The sequence below is a fragment of the Mytilus californianus genome, unplaced genomic scaffold (assembly GCF_021869535.1).
Source record: "Mytilus californianus isolate M0D057914Y unplaced genomic scaffold, xbMytCali1.0.p SCAF_9, whole genome shotgun sequence".
NCBI lineage: Eukaryota > Metazoa > Mollusca > Bivalvia > Mytilida > Mytilidae > Mytilus > Mytilus californianus.
Window position 1 is genome coordinate 26,422,278 of NW_026262745.1, and position 23,633 is coordinate 26,445,910.

General features: G+C 33.7%; 1 protein-coding gene and 1 long non-coding RNA gene across 3 annotated transcripts; one reads left to right on the forward strand and one right to left on the reverse strand.

Moving 5' to 3' along the window:
- Positions 1-848: 848 nt before the first annotated feature.
- LOC127715304 (uncharacterized) lies at positions 849-3,658 on the reverse strand. The gene is made up of 2 exons (XR_007988279.1): positions 3,477-3,658; positions 849-1,472 (listed from the first exon to the last, which is right to left on the reverse strand). It is a non-coding gene; the product is annotated as an uncharacterized LOC127715304 (long non-coding RNA).
- A 10,356-nt stretch (positions 3,659-14,014) lies between these two features.
- On the forward strand, positions 14,015-20,501 carry LOC127715293 (caspase-2-like). Of its 2 annotated transcripts, XM_052221340.1 has the most exons (7): positions 14,015-14,108; positions 15,420-15,501; positions 16,089-16,166; positions 17,311-17,379; positions 18,264-18,530; positions 19,487-19,655; positions 20,286-20,486. In XM_052221340.1, exons 2-7 carry the CDS (start codon positions 15,444-15,446, stop codon positions 20,398-20,400), a joined length of 756 nt encoding a protein of 251 aa, XP_052077300.1. In that variant the 5' UTR covers positions 14,015-14,108; positions 15,420-15,443; the 3' UTR covers positions 20,401-20,486. The 2 variants fall into 2 exon arrangements, with proteins under 2 accessions (XP_052077300.1, XP_052077301.1); XM_052221341.1 differs by lacking the exon at positions 19,487-19,655 and having other exon boundaries at positions 20,286-20,501.
- Positions 20,502-23,633: the final 3,132 nt, after the last annotated feature.

The following is a 23,633-nucleotide window of genomic DNA, read 5'->3' on the forward strand; positions in this document are numbered from 1 at the left end:
GTTGTTCGGTATGGACTTCCAACTAGAGTGAGGTCAGATAAGGGAATGGAAAATACCCTATTGCAGATTATATGATCCAACAGCGGGGTATTGGTAGGAGAAGTATGATAACAGGAAAGAGTGTGCATAACCAGCGTATTGAACGCCTCTGGAGAGATGTTGATGCTGGTGTGTTGTCTTATTACTATAACCTTTTTTATTACATGGAAGATATTGGGTTACTAAACCCACTGGACGAGCATCATTTATTTGCTCTACACCATGTGTTTATTCACAAAATTAATGAGAAATTGGAGATCTGGAAAAACGCGTGGGACAATCACCGCATTCGCACTGTACATAGATCACCTATGCAAATGTTCACTGCAAGTGTGATGAATGAAACTGTACAAGTAGAGCAAATTCATAATGACACGACCAATGACAACGATGTACCAGGTGAAACAATTGATGGTGTACACCTGTTAGGGTTAGATATTCAGTTAAATCCAATGTCTATGGTTCAACTAAATGAGAACTGTCCAAAGAACTGGATATCAGAAGACTATGGTATCAACATTTACAGACAAGCAGTAGAAATTTTACAACATCAATAAATACATATCAAAGGTACTAGGCTTATAATTTATATTACGCCAGACTCGCAATTCGTCTATAAAAGACTCATCAGTGACGCTCGAATCAAAATAATTGAAAGGCCAAATAATTAACAAAGTTGAAGAGCATTGAGGACCAAAAGTTCCAAAACGTTGTGCCATATACGGCTAAGGTTAGAAAATCCTTAGTATTTTAAACAATTCATAGATTTCAAACAGTAAATTTATAAGGCATTGAAAAATAAAGCTCTATTAGATTTTGCCCCGAAGTTTCTGTTCATCAGTTTTATTAAGGGTATTCTTAACCATATTATGAAATGGACAATAACTAAAAGACTGATGGTGGCATTCATTAATTAAATGAATTCATGTAATTCAACCAGATTACATACCTTTGGACTTTGTGTAAAAATAAATGTACAACATACATATTTTAACTTTTGAACTAAGTATAGTTTTGTGATCTTGCACACTACAAAACATTTTTTACAAAAGATCAGTAAAGTAGGCACTAAAGTTTGTTTACATCTTTTCTCTAGGACACAAAAAAATCATCTTTAATAAGAAATATCAGTTAGTAAATACCAAAAAGACTTGGGCTATTTGAAGTCATGAAAGTTTAGGATAAACCATAATATGTATTACTAAATGCAAAGTCAAACAAATTGTTCAATAGTTTGTCTGATGGTAATTCTCCATTTCCTTCGGGTTCAGTGAGAAACAATCTGTTAATGCAGGTGTTTACTGTTGGCATGAATTATTCTCTTTGTACAAAGTTGAGTGAAGGTTGAAGTGTAAAACCCAAGATTGGTTCTTCTTCCGAACTTGTTGCAAACATGAGGATATGGCGGAGAGTAAGATTACCTCTTCTCCCAGCTAAAAAAGAAAAACGGGTATCAGACTGTTACTCCAATTAAATTAAGCATGTCTGATAAATGAAAGATACTGTTATTGATTTTGGGGTTGGCTCACCAAAAATTAAGATCGCATACAAACATTTACATGTACATGAACTTAATGTAAAAGAATTTAATGGAGTGCTATTGTCATCACTTGGTTGTAGTATACATCGTTCACCAACATTCAAAAATCTTCTCCTCTGAAACCAGACAGAGTGAACCCAAACTTGGTACATGTATAAATGTTGATTAAGATATTCTGCACAGAATTTGAATTTTTTATGTACACCAAACATAGCAGCTTTTATGATGACAAATTATAATATTCAGATATACTAGTTTTACTTCAGTTTCAATTTTGTTTGTAACTGTATTTCAGCGATGAGGAGCACACTTTAAAAGGGGAAATTAAGAAGCAACAATAAATTATTTATGATAAAGGAAAATTACTTAAAATAGCTTATTGATAAAAACATCAAAATCTACAAAAAAAGATTCAGGGTCAAATTTGAAGCATGACCCTTTTCCAAGATAAAACCCAAAAATTGCATTTTTTTCTGATTTTTTATCTTTAATGTTATTCTATTAATTTATTTTCTCCTCTAAAACTTTAAGGTTAATTGTAACCAAACTTGGTGTGATTGTAACTGTTTCTGATGCTTGTCAAAAGGTGGGGTAACTAGCAAACACAATGATTTGCAATTAAGTCAGTGTGTATATCAGACTCCTGGGAACCTCTGGTCTTTCTCATCAAGCCTTTATTTTCACTAATATATTCTTTTTTATTCAATACCTTATATTTGTGATATTTCATATAATTAGTTTTTTCTTATTTTTCTTTATTTATGATATCTATGTGTTGATTTTGAGATATTCTTTGTTTCAATAAAACATTAAAATAACATGATACTCTTTTCAGAATTGATTATTTATTGCATACTGGCTAATTACTTTATGCAGGTAGCATGTAACAATCTTTTCCCTAAATTGATTAAACCTTGTCGTAGTAAGTATTTGAATGTAAGTGAAGATATTTTTCCTTCCTATATCTAATACAGTGGCTAAAGGTCAACTACCTATCTGATAAGTCAACTACCAAAACTAACAACGAAGAAAAGAACCAGGTTCAAGCATTGAGATTATTCTCAGTATCCATCGGTTTATGCTCAAAGTTGTACTGTAACTTTGCATCTCTGTTATTTGACCTCAACCTTGAAATTCTGGTTGACATTTTTTTTAGGAATTTTCAATAAGTTTGATGGACTCCTCAATATCTCAAAGATTACAATTACAATTGAGGCGTGGTGTAGTGGTTAGCGCATCGGACTACTAACACAAAGGTTCCTGGTTCGATCCCCGTTCCGGGGAGAAAATTTCAGGGACTGAATTTTCGGCTCTCCCTCGACACCATTTGCGAGTATTGTCTTGAGATTTATGGCTGACCCGTGTGAGAGAGAGCAATATCTCTTGCACGTAAAAGACACCCTTGTAGATTTCGAAAAAGAGTAGGCTAATGCTGCTACAAGGACAGCACTTGCTCCCGCAAAGTGGAGAGGGATTTATATAATTTGTAATAACTTGTTTCCCAATCCACTATAAATAAATGTTTAAACTAAACTACAATTACAAACCCTAGATTTTTAATACTGGGTACACTTGTGCACAACTACTTTTAGAAGTACATTTTCCTCTCCTTCTTTTGACCTTGAATTTCCAATTAAGTGACTTTGACAATCTCTATAGTTATGTGTTGAAGTTTGATAAGAATATTGATATTTACTTTTCTTAAAGTTCCTCTAAATAAGGGAAGACATTTAGTTTATGTTTAATACTATTAAATGGAACATTATAATATGTTTGCATTGCTTTGGCAGATTGTTGATATCTGATGGTTTCAACAGGTGTGATGTGAGATACTTTAGTTTCCAGATGATAGTGTAAATGTAAAACAGGCACTAGTAAATGTATATGCAATGCTTACCTGCTACTTCTTTTAGGTATTTTACAAATTTCTTGTAAATTCTCAATTGCCTGATTTGTCTGTTTGAACCTTCTGGTGCAAAGGCAGGTTTAAACAAAGTTGTAATCATTTTCAGGTTGAATGGTCTGGACCCTGGCGTAAAAAGATGGACCAAGGATGGCAACTCCTTCATCAACTGAAATAAATGCCTCTATTTATATATGTACTGTATTTTAATTAAGCTGTCACATTAACTTGTGACTTGTTCTTAAATTAGGATTTACATCATTGTATGTTGAGAGAGTTTCATGTAAATAATTCCAATGTTGCATGTTATTTTAAATTTCATTGGTTAAAGACATTTTAAAAATAAATCCTCTGATCAATATGAAATAATCCAACAATATTTTATTTTTAAAATGATGTTCGACAAAACTGTTCAGAAAGTTTGATGGAGCTATAGGAAATAAAGATCATGCCGTGCAAAGTATACCCCCACTCATTCCTGTCTTGTTTAGACATAAGTTTATGAAGTAAGAGTTGGGTATGGGAAATCAAAGTAAATACCAATTCGACATTTAGAAAATTTCAAAGTCTCTGCAAACAGAAGGTGGCTGGGGGGACAGATCTGAAAATCGCTGACACGGTTCAACTCACCAATAACAAGCTATAATAGACCAAATCATAAATCATTCCTTTAATTAACAGCTGAGAAATCCTTGACGAAAATTTTTCAAAAAGTTTTGACATTTTGAAAATTTCAAAGTTTCTGCAAACAGGAAGTGGCTAAGTAACAGATATGAAAATCGCTTACATGGTACAACTCACCAATAACAAGCTTCAGACCAAATATCAAATCATTCCTTAAGTTTCATTAATAATAGCTGAGAAATCCTTGTCGAAAAATTTTCAGAAGTTTTGACATTTTGAAATTTCAAAGTCTCTGCAAACAGGAAGTGGCTGAGTTACAGATCTAAAAGTCACTTACACAGTACAACTCACCAATAAAAAGCTTCAGACCAAATATCAAATAATTCCTTTTATTAACAGCTGAGAAATCTTTGACGAACATTTTAATTGGATGACGGACTAACGAGGTGATTGCACCAATCTGACGAGTAGGGGTATAATCTTATGGATGTGTTAATTTGGGTATTTACTCACAAACTTTACATAGAGTCATTTGAACTAAAGGTGGCTCAAGGGAATTATTCCACAATTTGTTTGTAAAATAATGATTCATTAAGGTTACATATGTTTAGAAAATTAGCAAAATAATTATTTAATTCAAAGAAAGCACCAAATGATTTAAAACCCATAGTTCTTTATTCCATCTGCAATATTTTCATTAAAAATGAAACAATAAAAAGCAAAAGATGTGAGTCTTGTCCTTATTTTAAAGGACAACAGGATTTATGCAAGGGGGGTAATTTGATAAAATATCTTGTATAGATCTCACAAGAGAACAATTACCTTCTAAACTATTGGTGGCGCCTGTACTTGAAATATTAGTAGTAGTAGTACTAGTACGTAGAGACAGAGTCTTCCTCATCGCTTCCCTCAATCTTATTCTATCACCAATAGTTTCAACACCTAGTCTGATCAAGTCTTGATCAGTAAGGTGCTGAAAAGTGTCATCCTCTATCCTCTCATCTTTAAACTTTTGAAAGATTTGCAGATTAAGTTCTGCAAGAGCACGTTGTATAGCAGACGACATGTTGACAGTATGAAAATAAACCCGAAAAAATTGTCCGGCTTCGTATGTTTTCGGTTATTTTCGGAAGTCTACCACCACCACATAATGAAAAAAGCACTGAATATAATTGATTAACCACCTAGTATAATATTTTTTGAACCAAACATAAAACATTTTGACCACTGATCATAAAGTTGTTTGTACTGAACATAATATTTATTTTACAGAACATAATGATCAGTGTACAGAACATAATATTTATTTCACTCAACATAATGATAACAGTACTGATTATAAAGTGTGTTTGACCACTGAATATTTCGGTTTCTGTAGTCAACATAATGAGAAATCTACATAATATAAAAATATGTTGACAGAAGATATTTTCAAAAGTACTGAATATAAAGACAAATCTACTCAATAGAATAATTTACCTACTGAACATAAAGCCAAAACTGCTAAGTATATTGATTAAAGTGCTGAATATAATACCAGATCTGCACAATATAATGATTATTCTACTGATCATTATGATGTTACTGCTCAACATAATTGTTATACTACTGAACATAATGAAAAGGGCACTCATTATCGAGAAAAACCGCTGAAAATAATTAAATGATCACAGCATATACTAAATATGAACAACGGAAGACAGCTATGGCGTTCCATAGTAAACCATTGAAGGTCAACGTACGGTCTTCAACACGGAGCCTATGCTCAAACCGAACAGCAAGCTATAAAGGGCCCCCAAAAAATTAGTAGTGTAAAACCATTCAAACGGGAAAATCAACGGTGTCTAATCTATTTAAAAAAAACCGATATATTTGTAAATCAATATACAATGAAACGGTTTTTTAAAAGTGGACCGAACGTTTTGACCATCGAAATTTTGCAATAGAAATACTAGTTATGACCACAAGATTTTAACAGCCAGTGCAGGACTCGCACGAACGTCAAATTTAGTTAGAGGGGCGATATTCTGACGCGTTTTTTAATTCTTGGTCACCCATGTTTAGAAAGAAAGGGGAGAAATCAAAACAATTTCCGACCAATCACAAACGTTGTTGCAAATTTGACCTTATGACGTCAAAGAATTTCCCATAATGCAATTATTGCATATAAATAAAAAAACTACTATACCAATTGAATAAAAAATATTGCATTCAAATGACATTTTATACCAGTTGAATAAAACTATTGCAGTTGAATGAAAATTATACCATTTGAATGAAAAATTATACCATTTGAATGAAAAATTATACCATTTGAAAAAAATATATTGCATTTAAATGAAAAAATATACCATTCAAATAAAAAAATATTGCATTTAAATGAAGAAATATACCAATTAAATAAGAAATATTGCATTTAAATGAAAAATATTAAATTTTTGCAACCAATACCATGCCATAGTAGACAATTATCTCAATGGCAATCATACCACATCTCCTCATTTTTATATTAATAAAAAGTGAAAACTAAAGGCCCGATTGAAGTTTATAAAAATGAACGAAAATGACAGCTAGCGACCGACGACAACTACTTGACTACAGGGTGCCTTGCTAGGCAGAGTCCATTAAGAATGCAGCATGGTTAAACGATAAAGCATGGTTAAACATGCATGTTTGTTATCGTTCAACCCTGTCCCCTTACATGGTACAGCTTTGTAACATAACAACATTAGAACGAACTATAAGATCAGTTAAATTTGCTCATCACATCAGTACAAAGCACAAAAAAACTTCAACTTATAAAATGACAAAAGACGGTGAGTACGACTAAGAATACTCTCAGGTACTGAAAGCTAGTTCAAAGCCTCATTTTGCTAATAAATAGACCATGTTTCTTAGACAAAATATCAGTATCGACAGGATGTAGAACCGAAAGTGTTTATTTGAGAATTAAATGCTCCTGTTGTAATTTTATTGGGATGCAAAAGCCTTGACCGAAGCGCATTTTGTATGAAGTGTATCAGGTGCGGAAGCCTAATTTTCACGGTGATGTGTTATTTATATATACGATCCGTGTAAACTTAGCGATCCTTTTAGGAAATAAACTTATTCTAAAAGGTTATCAATTTAATACTATTATAAGATCTTTGTATACTAGTTTATCGGTACAAATAATGATTGTGCTATAAATAATGAATTAAAACATAGCTGAATATTATATAGATACTTAAATTCCGCATTGCACAAGATAATGTTTTTCTCTAACTTTTTATGACATCTTTACACTAAATTCTTTGGATGTGTACTTATTGATATTTTAGTCTTGATACATGATTGTTTTTTTTCAGTTGTTTTTGGCTTTGAACTAACTTTCAGTAACTGCGAGTACTCTCAGTTCGGTATTTTGTGTCTTAAGTCTTCTTGTTGGTTGGTTTTTGTATGTTTTGTATTGATCTGGTGAGTCAATCTTTTTTCAACTGTTTTGATAATCTGTTCTTATGTAGTGCTGTTGCACCAATAACCCGTGTTAGGGGAGGGTTGGCCAACCGCAAGCGAGCTTAAACCCACCACATTCGGTATACGCCTGTCCCAAGTCAGGAGCTTGTGATTCAGTGAGTATCGTTTGTTGCTGTATATCACATTTGTTTTTCGTTTATTGTTTTGAACATAAATCAGTGTTTTAACGCCACTTTCAGCACTATTGGCTATTTCATGGCGGCCAGTTTTATTGGCGGAGGAAGCCGGGGTGCCCGAAGAGAACCACCGACCTACGGCAGGAAAACTAGCAATCCTAGTCAATCAAGATTGAAGTCGAGCGCACTTTCCACGTGCGGAACTCGAACTCACAACCTCAGTGTTGACAGTCTAGTAGTACAGTAGTAGAACTACTAATACCACTCGGCCACCGAGGATCCCTTATATCAAAGAAATAGAGAGAGTAATTTTTATAAACCCGTAAAAGGTAAAATAACAAAAATACCGAATTCCAAGCAAAATTCAAAACGGAAAGTCCCTTATCAAATGAGAAAATCAAAAGCTCAAACACATCAAACGAATAGAAAACCACTGTCATATTCCTGACTTGGTACCGTGTCGATATTTCAAATGACTTCTTATCACATTCAGTTTGTGGCCTGTTGCAAGGCAAACTTTCTGTCCCTATCCTTTATATCCACATTTATTATAGGAAGTCCAGATTTTCTGGCCTGAATCCCGGCCGACCTACCTAGCAGAACCTGCCTTTAATGTTTTTTTTTCCGTTCTCGCCCTGAACTGAAAATGCGTGAAATGTTTACCACTGGACTTTAAACAAGCAACGATGAATCAATCAATATAACATTTAGTTCAAACTATATTCAAGTTGAGAAATATGTTATAATAAATAATGATGTTTAAGTTTAAGTTCTATTAACATGTTAACATGTTCAGTCATTTGACAGTCTTATGCATTTTCTTGATCTGGCATTGAATTGTTGTAATTTTAACTGTATATATTTATTATAAAAACCACCAAATCATGTTTGTCTCAACATTTTGATAAGGAGAAGAGTAAAAAGATTTCAAATGAACTTCTGACATTATATTTCAAAATTTTATTTTTGCTTTAGTGCATATTTCATAAGTTCGAAATCTTCCCGTATATTTCTTATAAAAAATCTTGATACATCCTTTTCAAGACCAAACTGTTGTTTTTCAAAAGTTCGTTTCTAAAAAATGAAACAACCACACGGACCAATTGTGATTTCTCCCTAAATTTGATTTGATCATTCTGTCTTCTTCTAAAGACTTGTTGAATGTAAATTGTGTTACATTAACTTTCAGTCTCGAGCATCCTTAAGAACTGTTGTTCATTGTGTTCCATTAGTGTTCTGTACCTATCTATACTCAGTCAATAAACGCGAAGATTAGAATAAGCAGACTCTCAAAGCAAATCCATATGGAATCTTAAGACTTTTTTCCATAACAAGAAGACAAAGCTCTACAAATTATCAGTCAATCCTACGCGTCCTTCAGCTGTTACGGTTTTCATTGATATGCTAATCTCGTTTATTTAGCAGCTTTGGCATGCAAATCAACACAACAAATTACGCTTTTGCAGCTGTTTTACTTGTCTTTGTGTAATGTGGGACAATTTCGCTTCTACCATAAAATCCAATTGTTATTAAAACCAATCTGAGGAACTCAAGAATCTGGAAATGACGGTTAATTTACAAATATAAAAGTACTCCCTCGTGGGCAGTTGAAAGGACATATAGGATAAAGCTAACTGAATCAAATCTATTGATTTTGCTGCTTCTTCCTTCATACTTTTGCGTTTGATATTAAAAAACTGAAGAAAGTAAAAAATAAAGAACATTTATGATATTTCTACTAGTGTTCTTATTGGCCGAGTGCTTTAATGGCAAGCTAAAATTTTCCATCAGAATTTTGAAAATGTTTACATCTTTATAAATAACACAATAACGTATACATTAATTTGGTGTTTTGTGACTTTACAGCATTTTTTTGTACTTGAGTTCCTCTCATTTAAAAAGCTAAAATCCTTTGTTTTCCTACAAATAATGTATTTTTCACAGTGATTCGTAAATGTCTGGATGTTTCAAAGGAGGTTTGAGTTATTAGAATCTTAAATATTGTCTTTAAACTATGCAGGAACAGATATTGGCCAAATAAAATAATATTTATGGTTCCAGTTTCCGTACCTACACTTACTTTGATCCATAAACATAAACCTTTTTGTTTGTGCCATTTTTAATTCAGCACTGATTAGGTCACAATGGGTCATCTGCATATTCTATATACAAAAAAATTATCAAAATTAAAAAAATTATACCCTACCTTCCCTATTTTTTTCAACAATTTAACCGGACTCACTCATGTTTTTTTTTTATTTTGCTTTATCATAATATCAAATATAAAATCAACAACCTTAAGAAAGAAGCGATAACATATATAAAACGGGGCGTACCTCAGTGTTTATGCATTTCCCTAACTTTTATTCAAAAGTTACTTACTGCTGGTGGACTGTTAGTCCCTGAGGGGTATCAATTTCCCCGTTCACAAAATGAGAAATTATTTTAAAGAAACTAAGGTCCCAACTCCATCAGGCAAAGTTGATCGCAAATGAATTTGGCTATACTTTTTATGTCCTTTTGGTCGCATGGCTCTTAAAGTTTCGACGTATTTATACATCCCTGGCTTTCAAAGGATCGATATGGTTCGAGCGTTCTGGACGAAAAAAGATGTTATTTTGATTTACATTCTGCCTATTTGTATGTGTTAACAAGAAATTTGTTTTGCATGCACACGTATAAAAATTGCGGTTTTTATCCAACGCAATCATAGGTTTAGACTTGTTTATATTTTTTCGTTTGGACTTGTATTATTTTTGCCTTCGGGTTTATATGATCCGTTCATCCTATTTTGACTCTTGAAAATTCAAGAGTCTATCCTAAATTGAGGTAAATTGTATGGCTTTCCAAATACCGTTTCGATTTCAAACATCACTGAAGAGACATTTTTAATTGTCGAAATCCGGATATGGTGTACAAAAACCTTTGCCCCTTTTGTTTGCGGTATACCATCTTTTCCGCAAGTTTATTGTTTTCTGTTTAGTATTAAATTTATAATTAAGATCCATTTATTACACCTTGTGATCCGTTTATTTGGCAATCGCCAATGGCAGTCAGCAGGGTTTAAGAACATTTGTTGTTCGACCTGTTAGTCAAATGCGTTTTGTTAAAATATACTTTTTCACTTTTTTGGTCTTTTGGAAAGTGTTGTTTGTGCTGTATTTAGACCCCTCTAACAAGACATTTGTTTTGCATGCACAGTATAAAAATTGCGGTTTTTAACCAACGAAATCATAGGTTTGAACGTTGTTTTCAATTTAGACTTGTTTATTAAAATAGTATATAATTATACTGGTTGGAAAGGTGTTCCAACTTCAAAGAAGAAGAACAATCTATGATCCAATGATTACCTAACCTATGGAAGTATTATATTGTCTTCTATATTACTTCCAACGCCGAACTCACCTATGTCCAGTATGGCCAAGTAGATATATACTTTAAACAACTCGGACATAATCACTGTTAAACGTTTCACGGTAGGACACATTGTCGAATGTGATTTCAGTGTTTCTTGTATAATTCCCTTTTATGTCCATCAAGCTATATGATCATTGTGGTCAATGACTTGAGAGTAATAAAATGATAGACCAAAATGTACACGACAAAAAATGTTGTCCAGACAGTAATTATGGGGAGCTTGTTTGTTCTACACAATCAGTGATTTTTGCTTTGAACTTATAAAGTTCAGAAAGGTTATGCATTATATTTTACTTGTTTGGAAATGCAAGCCTCATATGAAATAAGGAATAACTATGAACATTAGTTGTCGTATTAATATGAATTACATGAAATATGGAATATACTTTTGTCTTTCTATTCTGGTATTAATCAGAAGCTGTTTACTTTACTCTAGAAGGAATTTATGACGACTTATGGGGAAATTTTTCTGTGTTCGAGTATTTGTTTTTGTTTTGGGTTCTTGAAATATGCGTAATTAACATTATTGTTAATCCTTTCGAATTTGTGTTTATGGATTCAAATTTGGAATTGTAACCACGAAACTTTTTAGTTGGTATTGAACAATCCACTTCATTTTAATTTGGTGGATAATTGTTTCATTGGTAATCATACCACATCTCCTTATTTTTATAATGATAATTGATTTATTTAACTATAAGACAAGTCGCACTTAGCTTCTTCAAACAAATCGGGACTTATTTAGCAATGAATTTTCAATTTTATTTCTTCGGTTAGTTCAATGAACTTTAAAAGACACATGAATTGAAGACTTGTGTGTTATAAGTCAACGAGACGGCAAACTATCAACACAACAAAACCATAGGTCAAAAATTCAAAGACGAAAACTGACAAAGTTCCTGACTTTTGACATAAACTTGTGTTTTGTGTGTCGCAATTTGTTATATATTGAGTAAAAAAATGGATAGAGAAGAACATGAACATAAGAACGTCTCATATTGAGTAAAAAAAATGGATAGAGAAGAACGAGAACATAAAAACGTCTCGTGCGCTTTATTTACACAATTGTATGGGTAAAACAGTCAACAATGATCATGGATACCATGCAGGTAATTGCACAAGTCAGTGTACTCGAGATCGTTCACACACAAAAACAAAAAACAACACATAAGTCAAGATGTTCATGTACATTTCTAGAAAAAAAAAATATTAAAGTAGTCTTAAATATATTCTCGTTATTTTTATCAAATAATGCAAACAACCTGACATAAAGGATGATATCCTGAATCCTGCTTACCACACCAATACATATTAGTAATGTAAACAACCTGACATAAAGGATGATATCCTGGATCCTGCTTACCACAACAATACATATTAGTAATGTAAACACTCTGACATAAAGGATGATATCCTGAATCCTGCTTACCACAACAATACATATTAGTAATGTAAACAACCTGACATAAAGGATGATATCCTGGATCCTGCTTACCACAACAATACATATTAGTAATGTAAACAACCTGACATTAAGGATGATATCCTGGATCCTGCTTACCACAACAATACATATTAGTAATGTAAACAACCTGACATAAAGGATGATATCCTGAATCCTGCTTACCACAACAATACATATTAACGTCTTCAGTAACTGGTTTTGACTAGTTTCACATAACATATTTGGTCACTTAAAAGGTATCTTTACAATATTAAGGAGACGTGGTTTGATTGGTAAAAAGATAACTTTCCACAAAAGGACAGTCATGTGAACAGCTACAGGTTATCTTGCCGTACGGCCTTCAACAATGAGCAAATATCATACTGTATTATGCTATAAAAGGCACTGGGAAGGGAAAATGTGGAACAATTAAAAAAAAAAAAAACATCAATCTGATTTAAATAACATCAATACATGAAAAAAGAATGATCAAAAGACAGAAACAAATACTGGATGACAGGCGGATCAAACCGGGCACATAAATGATGTGATGTGGCATGTTTATTTGGATTTAACCCTCGCCTGGTATAACAGCAAAATATAAGTTCAAATTGTAGAATCAGTTTTGCAAGGGGTCGACTCATTAGATAGCTACTAAACATTTAAAAAAACATACAAAATTAGCTTACAAAAAGGCAAAAGGCAAAATATCGACATAAGAGTACTCGCAATCACAGAAAACCTAGTTCAACGCCCAAATTTAAAATGACAAGTTAAACATGTATTTTTAAGACAATGGATCAATCAGTACACCTCCAAAGGATTCAGAAATATGTAATATGCAATCTGATAAAATCCCAATTCTATAAAGAGAATTCATGATGTATCATTTAACCAAAATTTAATGACAAAAAGTCCTTCAAAAACTGTTATTATTTTTTCCATTTTGATATTTTTAATGTCGTAGGAGTCCTTGTTTTAGGTCATTAATAATATGATTTTAAAATAGTTTGCCATGAACGACAGACGACGGACACCAAGTGATTAGAAACATCACCACAACAAACATCTTAAACAGCCTTTTTATCACGAATAGTTTTTAAATAAATATTTTGGAAAACATAAATCTATTGTCAGGCCATATGTGTGAGTCGTAAAATGACTATGTCCTAATACATGTTTAAAATTTTGTATGTGTTGATCATGTTTATATAATGTTTCTGGTAGGCAGTGATCTATTTTTCAATTGACAATGGGCTAACAAGTATTTTTAGTAAACTCCTCATCTTCACATGTACATTTTTTTTATTAATGTTGTGGTGAAATTGGGGGCAATACTTATACAAGATGACCAACTATGATACAAAAAGTCATGTTTAAAAATAATACAGTAACTGTTGTAACATTATTTTCCCCAGGGAGAGTGTGAATCATGTTCTTGATCGTAATACACGTGCACTTGTTATCTACCATTTCTTACCTTTTTTAATACGAATTCAACGTAACCTGGTAAGTAAATATTTTAAGTGAATTACTTATATTTGATGTGGTGGAGAGTTGTCTCATTGGCAATCATACTAAATCTTATTTATAAACAAGATAAGTATTGTAATATAGCAGATTATGAAACCTGATGAATGTGGGAAATACGTGGAAGAAATATATACAAGAAGTAATTGTATCTAGCACTTTTCACTCTCTGCTTGAAATGCACGAAAAATTTTACTGTGAAAAAAAGGTACGTTTGAGATGCAGTTAAAATAAACTATATTTTAACTTTCAGCTTCAAGAACTTCATTCATATTAGAATGCGAGTAGAAAAACTGAGAAATAGAAAATGTATTCAAAATTATGTTTACCGAAGTGCGTGTGTTTGGTGTAAATTTTTTGGGTTTCCTATGTTGCTCGCAAAAAGAAGCAACATGATGTGTCAAGTTTTAAGTTTTGATAATATATTTTGAGGCCGGTTGAGACGTTTAGAATTTTATGATTTCTATTTTTATTTGTTTTAGTTGTAAAAAAATGTAGGACAAAGCGGCATAACCTCAAAGACCTTGCTGGTTATGTTTAAATTTACTTCTATTGTTGTTGTTCTCTTTGTTACAGGTACATGCATGTACCCATAAAAGAAAAAAAGTGAACGTCCATTATTTTCAAAATTGGAAGAGTATAATACGGTTTGAATTAACATTTGGAATTTTTATTCAGATAGTTATTTATCAACATCACTTATTATCCTTTTTTGAAATTTTGAAATTCAGTTGGAATGCCAACTATATTGGTTAAACTTATATGATTTATATCTGACCTTATGACTATCGTATAAAAAATCTAGACGTTGTTTTTTTTAAACAAATGCAATGTTAAATTATCTCTCATTCAAAAGTTCAAACAATAATTAAACAGATCATCTGTAATGATATATTCATTATAATTTCTCGACAGCTTGCTTCTCGTCCGTCATTCGCCGATCTTTAGCGGTTGTTGAGTATTTGAGAGAGAGAAACCACATCCTATCAGAAACCAGTGAGTCAAGGAATCCAATCTTTGTCACAATAAGCCTTTGGTGATGCAGTTTCACAATTAATTTCATGGAAATTAATCAAAATGACACAAAATGCTTTTCAAACCCCAACATTTTTTTCTTTTTATTTTCTTTTCATGTATAATGAACCCCTATTAAGATCAAAAGACTTACATAGTCAAATAAAATTGTACACATGTCATAAGTGCATGTTGGGAGATTCATGCTTCATTGGGCCTCTAGTTTGCTTTCTATTATTTTTATTATAAATATTTTGTATCATTTTCTCTTTTAAGTAACATCATACATTTTCAAATAGAATGGGTGTGGGATGGAGTTATGACAGCTGCTGTAATTATGACAACAAAAGATCACACGGTAGGCTGTTATATATTTTCACACTTTTCATTTATCAACAAAGATGACCTGTTTTAGATAGGTAGAAATTGTAATTTTGCAATACCATTTCAATATTTGATGATAAGGATATCATCATCTGGACGGAACACACCACATGATCATAGTTCCACTACAGTCTCGGAAGTTGATAATTAAGAAATTTGGGTTGATTGAAAGTCTTAATTGGAGACGAAATTTGGTTGATTGATTGATTGATTGGTGTTTAACATCACTTTAAGCACTATTGTACTAATTGGTGGCGGTCACTTTTTATTGGAGGAGGAAGCCGGAGTGCCCAGAGAGACCCACCGACCTTCGGTAGGAAACTGACAATCCTAGTCAATTAATATTGGAGTCGAGCGCACCTGCCACGTGCGGGAATCGAACTCACAACCTCAGTGTTGACAGGCTATTTATACAGTAGTTCAATTACTTAGACCTCTCGACCACCGAGGCCCCAGGAGACGACATTTGCAGTACCTTCATCGATATATACATGTAATAAATAGCGCAGTCCCATAGTGCAATGAAAGTTTTAGGTAAATCAAAATATTCTACTATTCTAGGTCAGAACTATGTCCAACAAAGCGCATTTCAAGTAGAAAGTTACTCCTTGACAGAATGTACTAGAAACCGAACAAGAGGTAAATTCTTATTATTGAAATTCGACAAAAATCAAAACATGATAAAATAAGGAAAATAAAAAGAAAACAGAATTAAGAACCAATAAGTGAATATATACGTGGTGTTATTTCAAAATGATCGATTGAAAATTGGAAAGTAATTGTCAGTTACTAAATCAGCACGCTCACGCTGCTAAGTCCATATAATTGATACATCAATATTTCGTATTGCTTAATGAAAGGAAAATTTCATTGCGTCTTCAAACCCTGAAATAATCTTATCCGAATATGGGAAAATCATAACATATAGAAATGAATATTACGTGATAAAGAAAACATGAACAATGGTTCATTCTTGCGATTTTCAAATGCAATATATAGGTAGCATCCAACAAAATTATTTGAATGATGTCATCCTGTTACACCGTTCGTATCTGTATATTTTTAATTAAAAGCCTTTTTCATATAGAGGCAATACTACGATTTCACGTCATATAGAGGCAATAGTATGATTTCACGTCACATAGAGATATAAAAACATCTTGTAGATCACCATCTGCGGGCTCTTGACTATGTATGACACACGGTGGTGGCTTTAAAGCGAAGGCAAATCGTTCAAGGTAAATAAAAGTGTAGAATTTTCTTTTTTGGGAATTGTTTGCCCCGAATCCTATATTGTACGGAAGGTACCGATCAATTATCAATCTCCCTCAATCAAAAGCAGACGCCCCTAATGCTTCGTTTTCTCAAACAGTTCTCGTCAGTTTTTATGGTCACATAATTATTTTGACACTTTGGGATGCAAGTTTCTAGATAAAAACTCTTTTTAGGGAGCCGATTCTGTTTATTTTCATTTTAAGCGGCGGTGAATGTTCAAGCGATGTCCTTCTTGATTCTGTTTATCCCATGTATTATAATTTGCTGACGAATGACAGCAGATTTTTGACTTACGTCGATGAGACAGCATTCGAACAACACAACAAAAAACAAAACAATCCTGTAGGTCATTATGCGGTATTCAACAAAAGACAAGTCCACTGTCATTATCTTATTTGTTATGCTTTACAAAACGTGTTTAGCGTATAAATTCAAGTTAAACGCAGTTGGTTATACGTATACTCTTATATGATGTATCTTAATAAGATGTTTTTAATTATTAATGTAGGATATGTTCTAATATTCATGAACACAAAATTCCGGACATTTGGAACGTTGAATTCTGGAGGACAACACGGTAAGATTGACTTACAAAGGTTTTAGGCATATCTCTTTTATTAGATAATTTCATAAATAGATTACAGGAACTAAACAAATGCATAGTATCGAAAATTTTGACCGACAAATATCTTACACACGTATAAAGAAAGTATACAAACGTTTGTACTGGTATAATATTCAATACAAGCAGACAAACATCTAAGTTGGAACTGTTGAAATCACGTGACACAAACGCAACTTATCAACGCCCTATATACAGCTTAAGATCAGTTGATCACCAGAGACTTATACCGACAGGAACTGAGACAGACAAGTTATTCCATCTCTGACTAGGTGCAACCGTTGAAATGTAACGGATTCAATGTGAAAAGAAATAAATTGAAGAAAACAGGGAAACAATCAGAGCTAATAGATAAAGACCAATAACAAACAGAAAAACAATAAAAATAGTGTTTAATGGAAACACGAACTCCGATTTAAGTATGAGGTGACTACTTGAGTGGTGTGTAGTGTATATGGCTCCTCGTGGTAAAGTTGAGAACCAAAACTTTGCTACCTGTAACATTGATAACCCGTTACTATCGTTCGTGTTGCAGGCAGTAAAATTTTAGACGTGATAATGTCAACTGTATCCTTAAAACTATCTGCTTCCGGGATTTTCTTATTTCAAAATACTTTCTCGTGATCTCAAGATGTTAACTATATAATTCAACACATCTCACGTTATTTCGCCATAACATAATGTATCTAGAAAATACAAGAAAATAGCATACGTTGTTTCAAAAACAGTTTTATGTTTTGACGGGATGAATATCTTGTTGCCTTTGATATTTATCATGGTTCCATTACTCATATTCATGCAAGAAACAATAAAATCATTCTTTCCCTTTTTATTTTCAGATAAACTATGTGAATTATTCGAAGGAGTCAATTTTTCTGTAAGAATTTATAGGAACACCAAAGCCAGAGACATTGGGAAACATATATCAGAGTATGCTAATAGGAGCGGAAGTTGTTTTATTACGTTTGTTTCGAGTCACGGAAGTAATGGGAATGTCTGTGGGAGTGATGACAAGTTAGTTAAATTAGAAGATCTTTTTCGCGCTGCCGACACTTCGAAGTTAAAAGGCAAACCAAAGTTATTCTTAATTGATGCTTGCCGAACAGGTAACAATTAAAATGATACATCTATTAATATTTTGTGGTATATAATATTGTATATTATTTGAATTTTTCGATACCTTAATGAGTTAAGTGTTTTTGAATGTGCAGAAGACAAATCACTAAAAAAAACAAAACCAATGGTATTCACTCGCTTCAACTTTTCAACCGAATAATATGAAAATAATGTGGGAATTAGAAAAAATCTGAAGACAATACCATGTTAAAAGGCTTAAGATGCCATTAAAAGAATACAAAATGCAACCAAATCCTACAGTTTATGTTGTGACGTACAGATATAGCAAAGATTCAGCTTTGTTTTGAAGAGCAAATTCATCACAAGCTTTCAAAATGAAAACATAAAATCTGACAAAAAATGATGGTTGGAACATTATGCTTAGTATAAGTTATTGGGAACGTCATGTGGTTTGTCCTCTATGCTTTGCTAAATATGAACTTTTAACAGGTTGGATTATAAGAAGAAATCCTTCGTCTATCGTTCCTCCAGAAATTTGTCTTTTCATTTCTTTTAACAAAAGGGTCAAATTTTGAATTTGATGGGCATGCGTGCAAATGGTTTTATCAGATTTTAAGCAAACAAGGTTTACTTTTCGAATAATAACCATTTGAAATCATGGAATTATGCTCATAGGATATAATTCGATGGATTTAAGTGACTTATTCTTTTGTCGTTTCAGTATACAAGGAATAGAATACAATATAAGCGAGGCTTTCAGAACCATGTATTATTTGTGGTCTTTGTTTGTTTGTGTGGTGGTTCTTTTTCTAGTGAGTAGATTGTTTGTTGAAAGGGTGAAATGTTGTGCTTTCCATTTTTTTGTGATTCCTGTTTCATAATATACATACATGCTTTATTCTAAATCCTTGTAGTATAGAATTTTGTTTTTGGACTGAGAATATGTTTTCCCAACATTTCTCATTCAGTTTGTTTCATTGAATAGGTAGGAGGGATTCACGGGTTCCAGAACTTTTACATTCAGACTTTTTTGTTGGATATTCATGCCTCAGCAGGCAGACAAGCTATGACAAAGGTGGAGGAATATATTTCAAACAATTGATAGAAGTTTATAAGGACGGACTGAAGTATCCAGCAAGGGATCATGGCAAAGAGTAAATTAATTTAGTATATTATTTTGTTTAGATTGCAAATTTTAATTTAAAAATGATATTTTTTAATTGTTATCAATGATTAGCTATAGGTGAATGAAGAAAGGACAAAAAGCTGAGTGGTTAGGCAGCATGCCACTTCAGTTTGTCACCACTTTGATAAGACTCCGAGACGTGTTCCAACTGTTTATAAATATGTCTAAATTAAATATTCAATCTACTTACATTCATGAAATTATGTATTTGTTGAATTTCATTTATGTAATTAACAACCTTTTTGAAATAGGATTGATTGATTGATTGGTGTTTAACGTCACTTTCAGTACTATTGTGCAATTCGTGGCGGTCAGTTTTTGTTTTTGTGAAGGATGCTGGAGTGCCTGGAGAGAAAGTCGAATATGAAAAGATAAGATAATTCCAAGAGATAAGTTTCTATGCCTACATTATTTTGGCAAAAAGTCAATAAATGAAGCGGATTTTATCATTTATTTTTTTTTCCGGATTGTTTTGTTGTAAACGCTCAACAAAATTTAAAGATTAGCATCAATTAGAAAGTGAAATTGGAAATTTGAATTAAAAAAAAGTACACATGCATTTATTTTGTTCTTTTAATAATTTTACCTTATTTTCTAGGCGGACCGTTCTCCATTGGCAAGATAAAATCAGTGCCCTGTTATGCAGAGATGGACAACAACAATGCATGTCAAAATCTAGCTTGACAAAGAAGTTGTTTTTACACATAAGATAGTAATAAAACAGAATAAATTTAAACTTACAAATCACTCGGGCAATGTTGTTCTTTACGGAGCCCTGTTGGTCTCACACAGATTATAAAGTGTCTTTTAAAGTCCTGCGCTGAAGATGTGTAAAGTCTAGCGCTGGAGATGTAAAGTCTAGCGCTAGAGATGTAAAGTCTAGCGCTGGAGATGTAAAGTCCAGCGCTGAAGATGTAAAGTCTAGCGCTGGAGATGTAAAGTCCAGCGCTGGAGATCTAAAGTCTAGCGCTGGAGATGTAAAGTCAAGCGCTGAAGATGTAAAGTCTAGCGCTGGGGATGTAAAGTCTAGCGCTGGAGATGTGTAAAATCTAGCGCTGGAGATATGCAAAGTCTAGCGCTGGAGATGTAAAGTCAAGCGCTGGAGATGTAAAATCAAGCGCTGGAGATGTAAAGTCTAGCGCTGAAGATGTAAAATCAAGCGCTGGAGATGTAAAGTCAAGCGCTGAAGATGTAAAGTCAAGCGCTAAAGATGTAAAGTCTAGCGCTGAAGATGTAAAGTCAAGCGCTGAAGATGTAAAGTCTAACGCTGGAGATGTAAAGTCAAGCGCTGGAAATGTAAAGTCCAGCGCTGGAGATGTAAAGTCAAGCGCTGGAGATGTAAAGTCTAGCGCTGGAGATGTAAAATCAATCGAATTATACGAATTCCAAACAAATAGAAATTAGAAAATTCAGCTAAGAGTCAGAAACTCACTAAAATAAGTAAGAAAATACCAAAACGATAATAAAAAAACTTATAGACAGAAAGAAGAAATGAAGCACACTATGACCAGCAAACAACCATTAGATAGCTGATAGTGGGGGCATAAAGAACCCTCAGATAGCTGAAAGTGAGCATAAAGAACCCTCAGATAGCTGATAGTGGGCATAAAGAACCCTCAGATAGCTGATAGTGGGCATAAAGAACCCCTAGATACCTAATAGTGGGCATAAGGAACCCTTAGCTAGCTGAAAATGGGCATAAAGAACCCTTAGATAGCTGATAGTGGACATAAAGAACCCTTAGATAACTGATAGTGGGCATAAAGAACCCTTAGATAGTTGATAGTGGGCATTACGCAGCAAAGAACAAAACACCCTCAGATAGCTGATAGTGGGCATAACGAACCCTCAGATAGCTGATAGTGGGAATAATGAACCCCTAGATAGCTAAAAGTGGGCATAACGAACCCTCAGATAGCTGATAGTGGGCATAAAGAACCCTCAGATAGCTGATAGTGGGCATAAAGAACCCCTAGATACATAATAGTGGGCATAAGGAACCCTAAGCTAGCTGAAAATGGGCATAAAGAACCCTTAGATAGCTGATAGTGGACATAAAGAACCCTTAGATAACTGATAGTGGGCATAAAGAACCCTTAGATAGTTGATAGTGGGCATTACGCAGCAAAGAACAAAACACCCTCAGATAGCTGATAGTGGGCATAACGAACCCTCAGATAGCTGATAGTGGGAATAATGAACCCCTAGATAGCTAAAAGTGGGCATAACGAACCCTCAGATAGCTGATAGTGGGCATAGCGAACCCCTAGATAGCTAATATTGGGCATAAGGAACCCTTAGCTAGCTGAAAATGGGCATAAAGAACCCTTAGATAGCTGATAGTGGACATAAAAAACCCATAGATAGCTGATAGTGGGCATAACGAACCATTAGATAGCTGATAGTGAATAGAATAGAATAAAGGTTGGCGAACTGGCGACGTTGGCGAACAGTATTGATTTCATAAAGGTTGGCGACGTTGGCGAACAGTAATGATTTCGTAAATGTTGGCGACGTTGGCGAATAGTAATGATTTCGTAAATGATGGCGACGTTGGCGACGTTGGCGAACAGTAATGATTTTGTAAATGTTGGCGACGTTGGCGACGTTGGCGAACATTCACACAATCCTGTACCAGAATGCAGCTTTCTAAAGGTTCGTTATGCCCACTTTCAGCTATCTGAGGGTTCTTTATGCCCACTATCAGCTATCTGAGGGTTCTTTATGCTCACTATCAGCTATCTGAGGGTTCTTTATGCCCCCACTATCAGCTATATAATGGTTGTGTGCTGGTCATAGTGTGCTTCATTTCTTCTTCCGTCTATAAATTTTTTTATTCTCGTTTTGGTATTTTCTTACTTATTTTAGTGAGTTTCTGACTCTTTGCTGAATTTTCTAATTTCTTTTTGTTTGGAATTCGTATAATTCGATTGATTTTACATCTCCAGCGCTAGACTTTACATCTCCAGCGCTTGACTTTACATCTCCAGCGCTGGACTTTACATCTTCAGCGCTGGACTTTACATCTTCAGCGCTGGACTTTACATCTTCAGCGCTGGACTTTACATCTCCAGCGCTAGACTTTACATCTTCAGCGCTTGACTTTACATCTCCAGCGCTAGACTTTAGATCTCCAGCGCTGGACTTTACATCTCCAGCGCTAGACTTTACATCTTCAGCGCTGGACTTTACATCTCCAGCGCTAGACTTTACATCTCTAGCGCTAGACTTTACATCTCCAGCGCTAGACTTTACACATCTTCAGCGCAGGACTTTAAAAGACACTTTATAATCTGTGTGAGACCAACAGGGCTCCGTAGTTCTTAGATGAATATTATTATTCTGTTTCTTATACATCCTTGGTATTTAAATAATTGTATTCGACTTTGATGGTAAGGAGATAAATCCTGAAAGGCGCTTCGGACGCATGTAATTTATAAAGTGTTTTTATTTTTCAAGGTTTGTTTTAGTCACATACATAGCTCCTCACATATTCAGGTATTTAAACATTCTTGTCTTTTAAATTTTGGGTTTTTAGCGTTCCTTATGAAGGTAAATCCAGAAAAGTGCTTCGGACGCACCAAATTTATAAAGTGTTGCTTTAATTTTGCCAAAAATTTAAAAAGTACTAAAAGTACACACAACCGCTGTATTTTCCTTCGTGCAATTTCTCTGAAGCGAAAACAAAAAACCCTCATATTCGTTGACAAGGGGTTCCATGTAGTGATACCGGTGTATAGACTGCAGATGACGATCCTGAATATAAACATATCGTATAAGCCGGATGTTACTATTAATAGAATGCTAGTACATGTACATGAGGGTGTGGATGGGGTTTTACAGAACAGAGAATAATGGGCAGAAAATATAAAGAACAGAGAAAAATGGACCGAAAAAACAAAGAATAGAGAATAATGAGGTGCTTATATATAAAGAATAGAGAATA

Coding starts and splice junctions, on each gene's coding strand:
- LOC127715293 (XM_052221340.1), top strand. CDS start 15,444: ATGGGTGTGGGATGGAGTTATGACAGCTGCTGTAATTATGACAACAAA. Junction 17,380..18,263: donor GAATTCTGGAGGACAACACG/GTAAGATTGACT, acceptor TTTTATTTTCAG/ATAAACTATGTGAATTATTC. Junction 18,531..19,486: donor AATTGATGCTTGCCGAACAG/GTAACAATTAAA, acceptor TTCATTGAATAG/GTAGGAGGGATTCACGGGTT.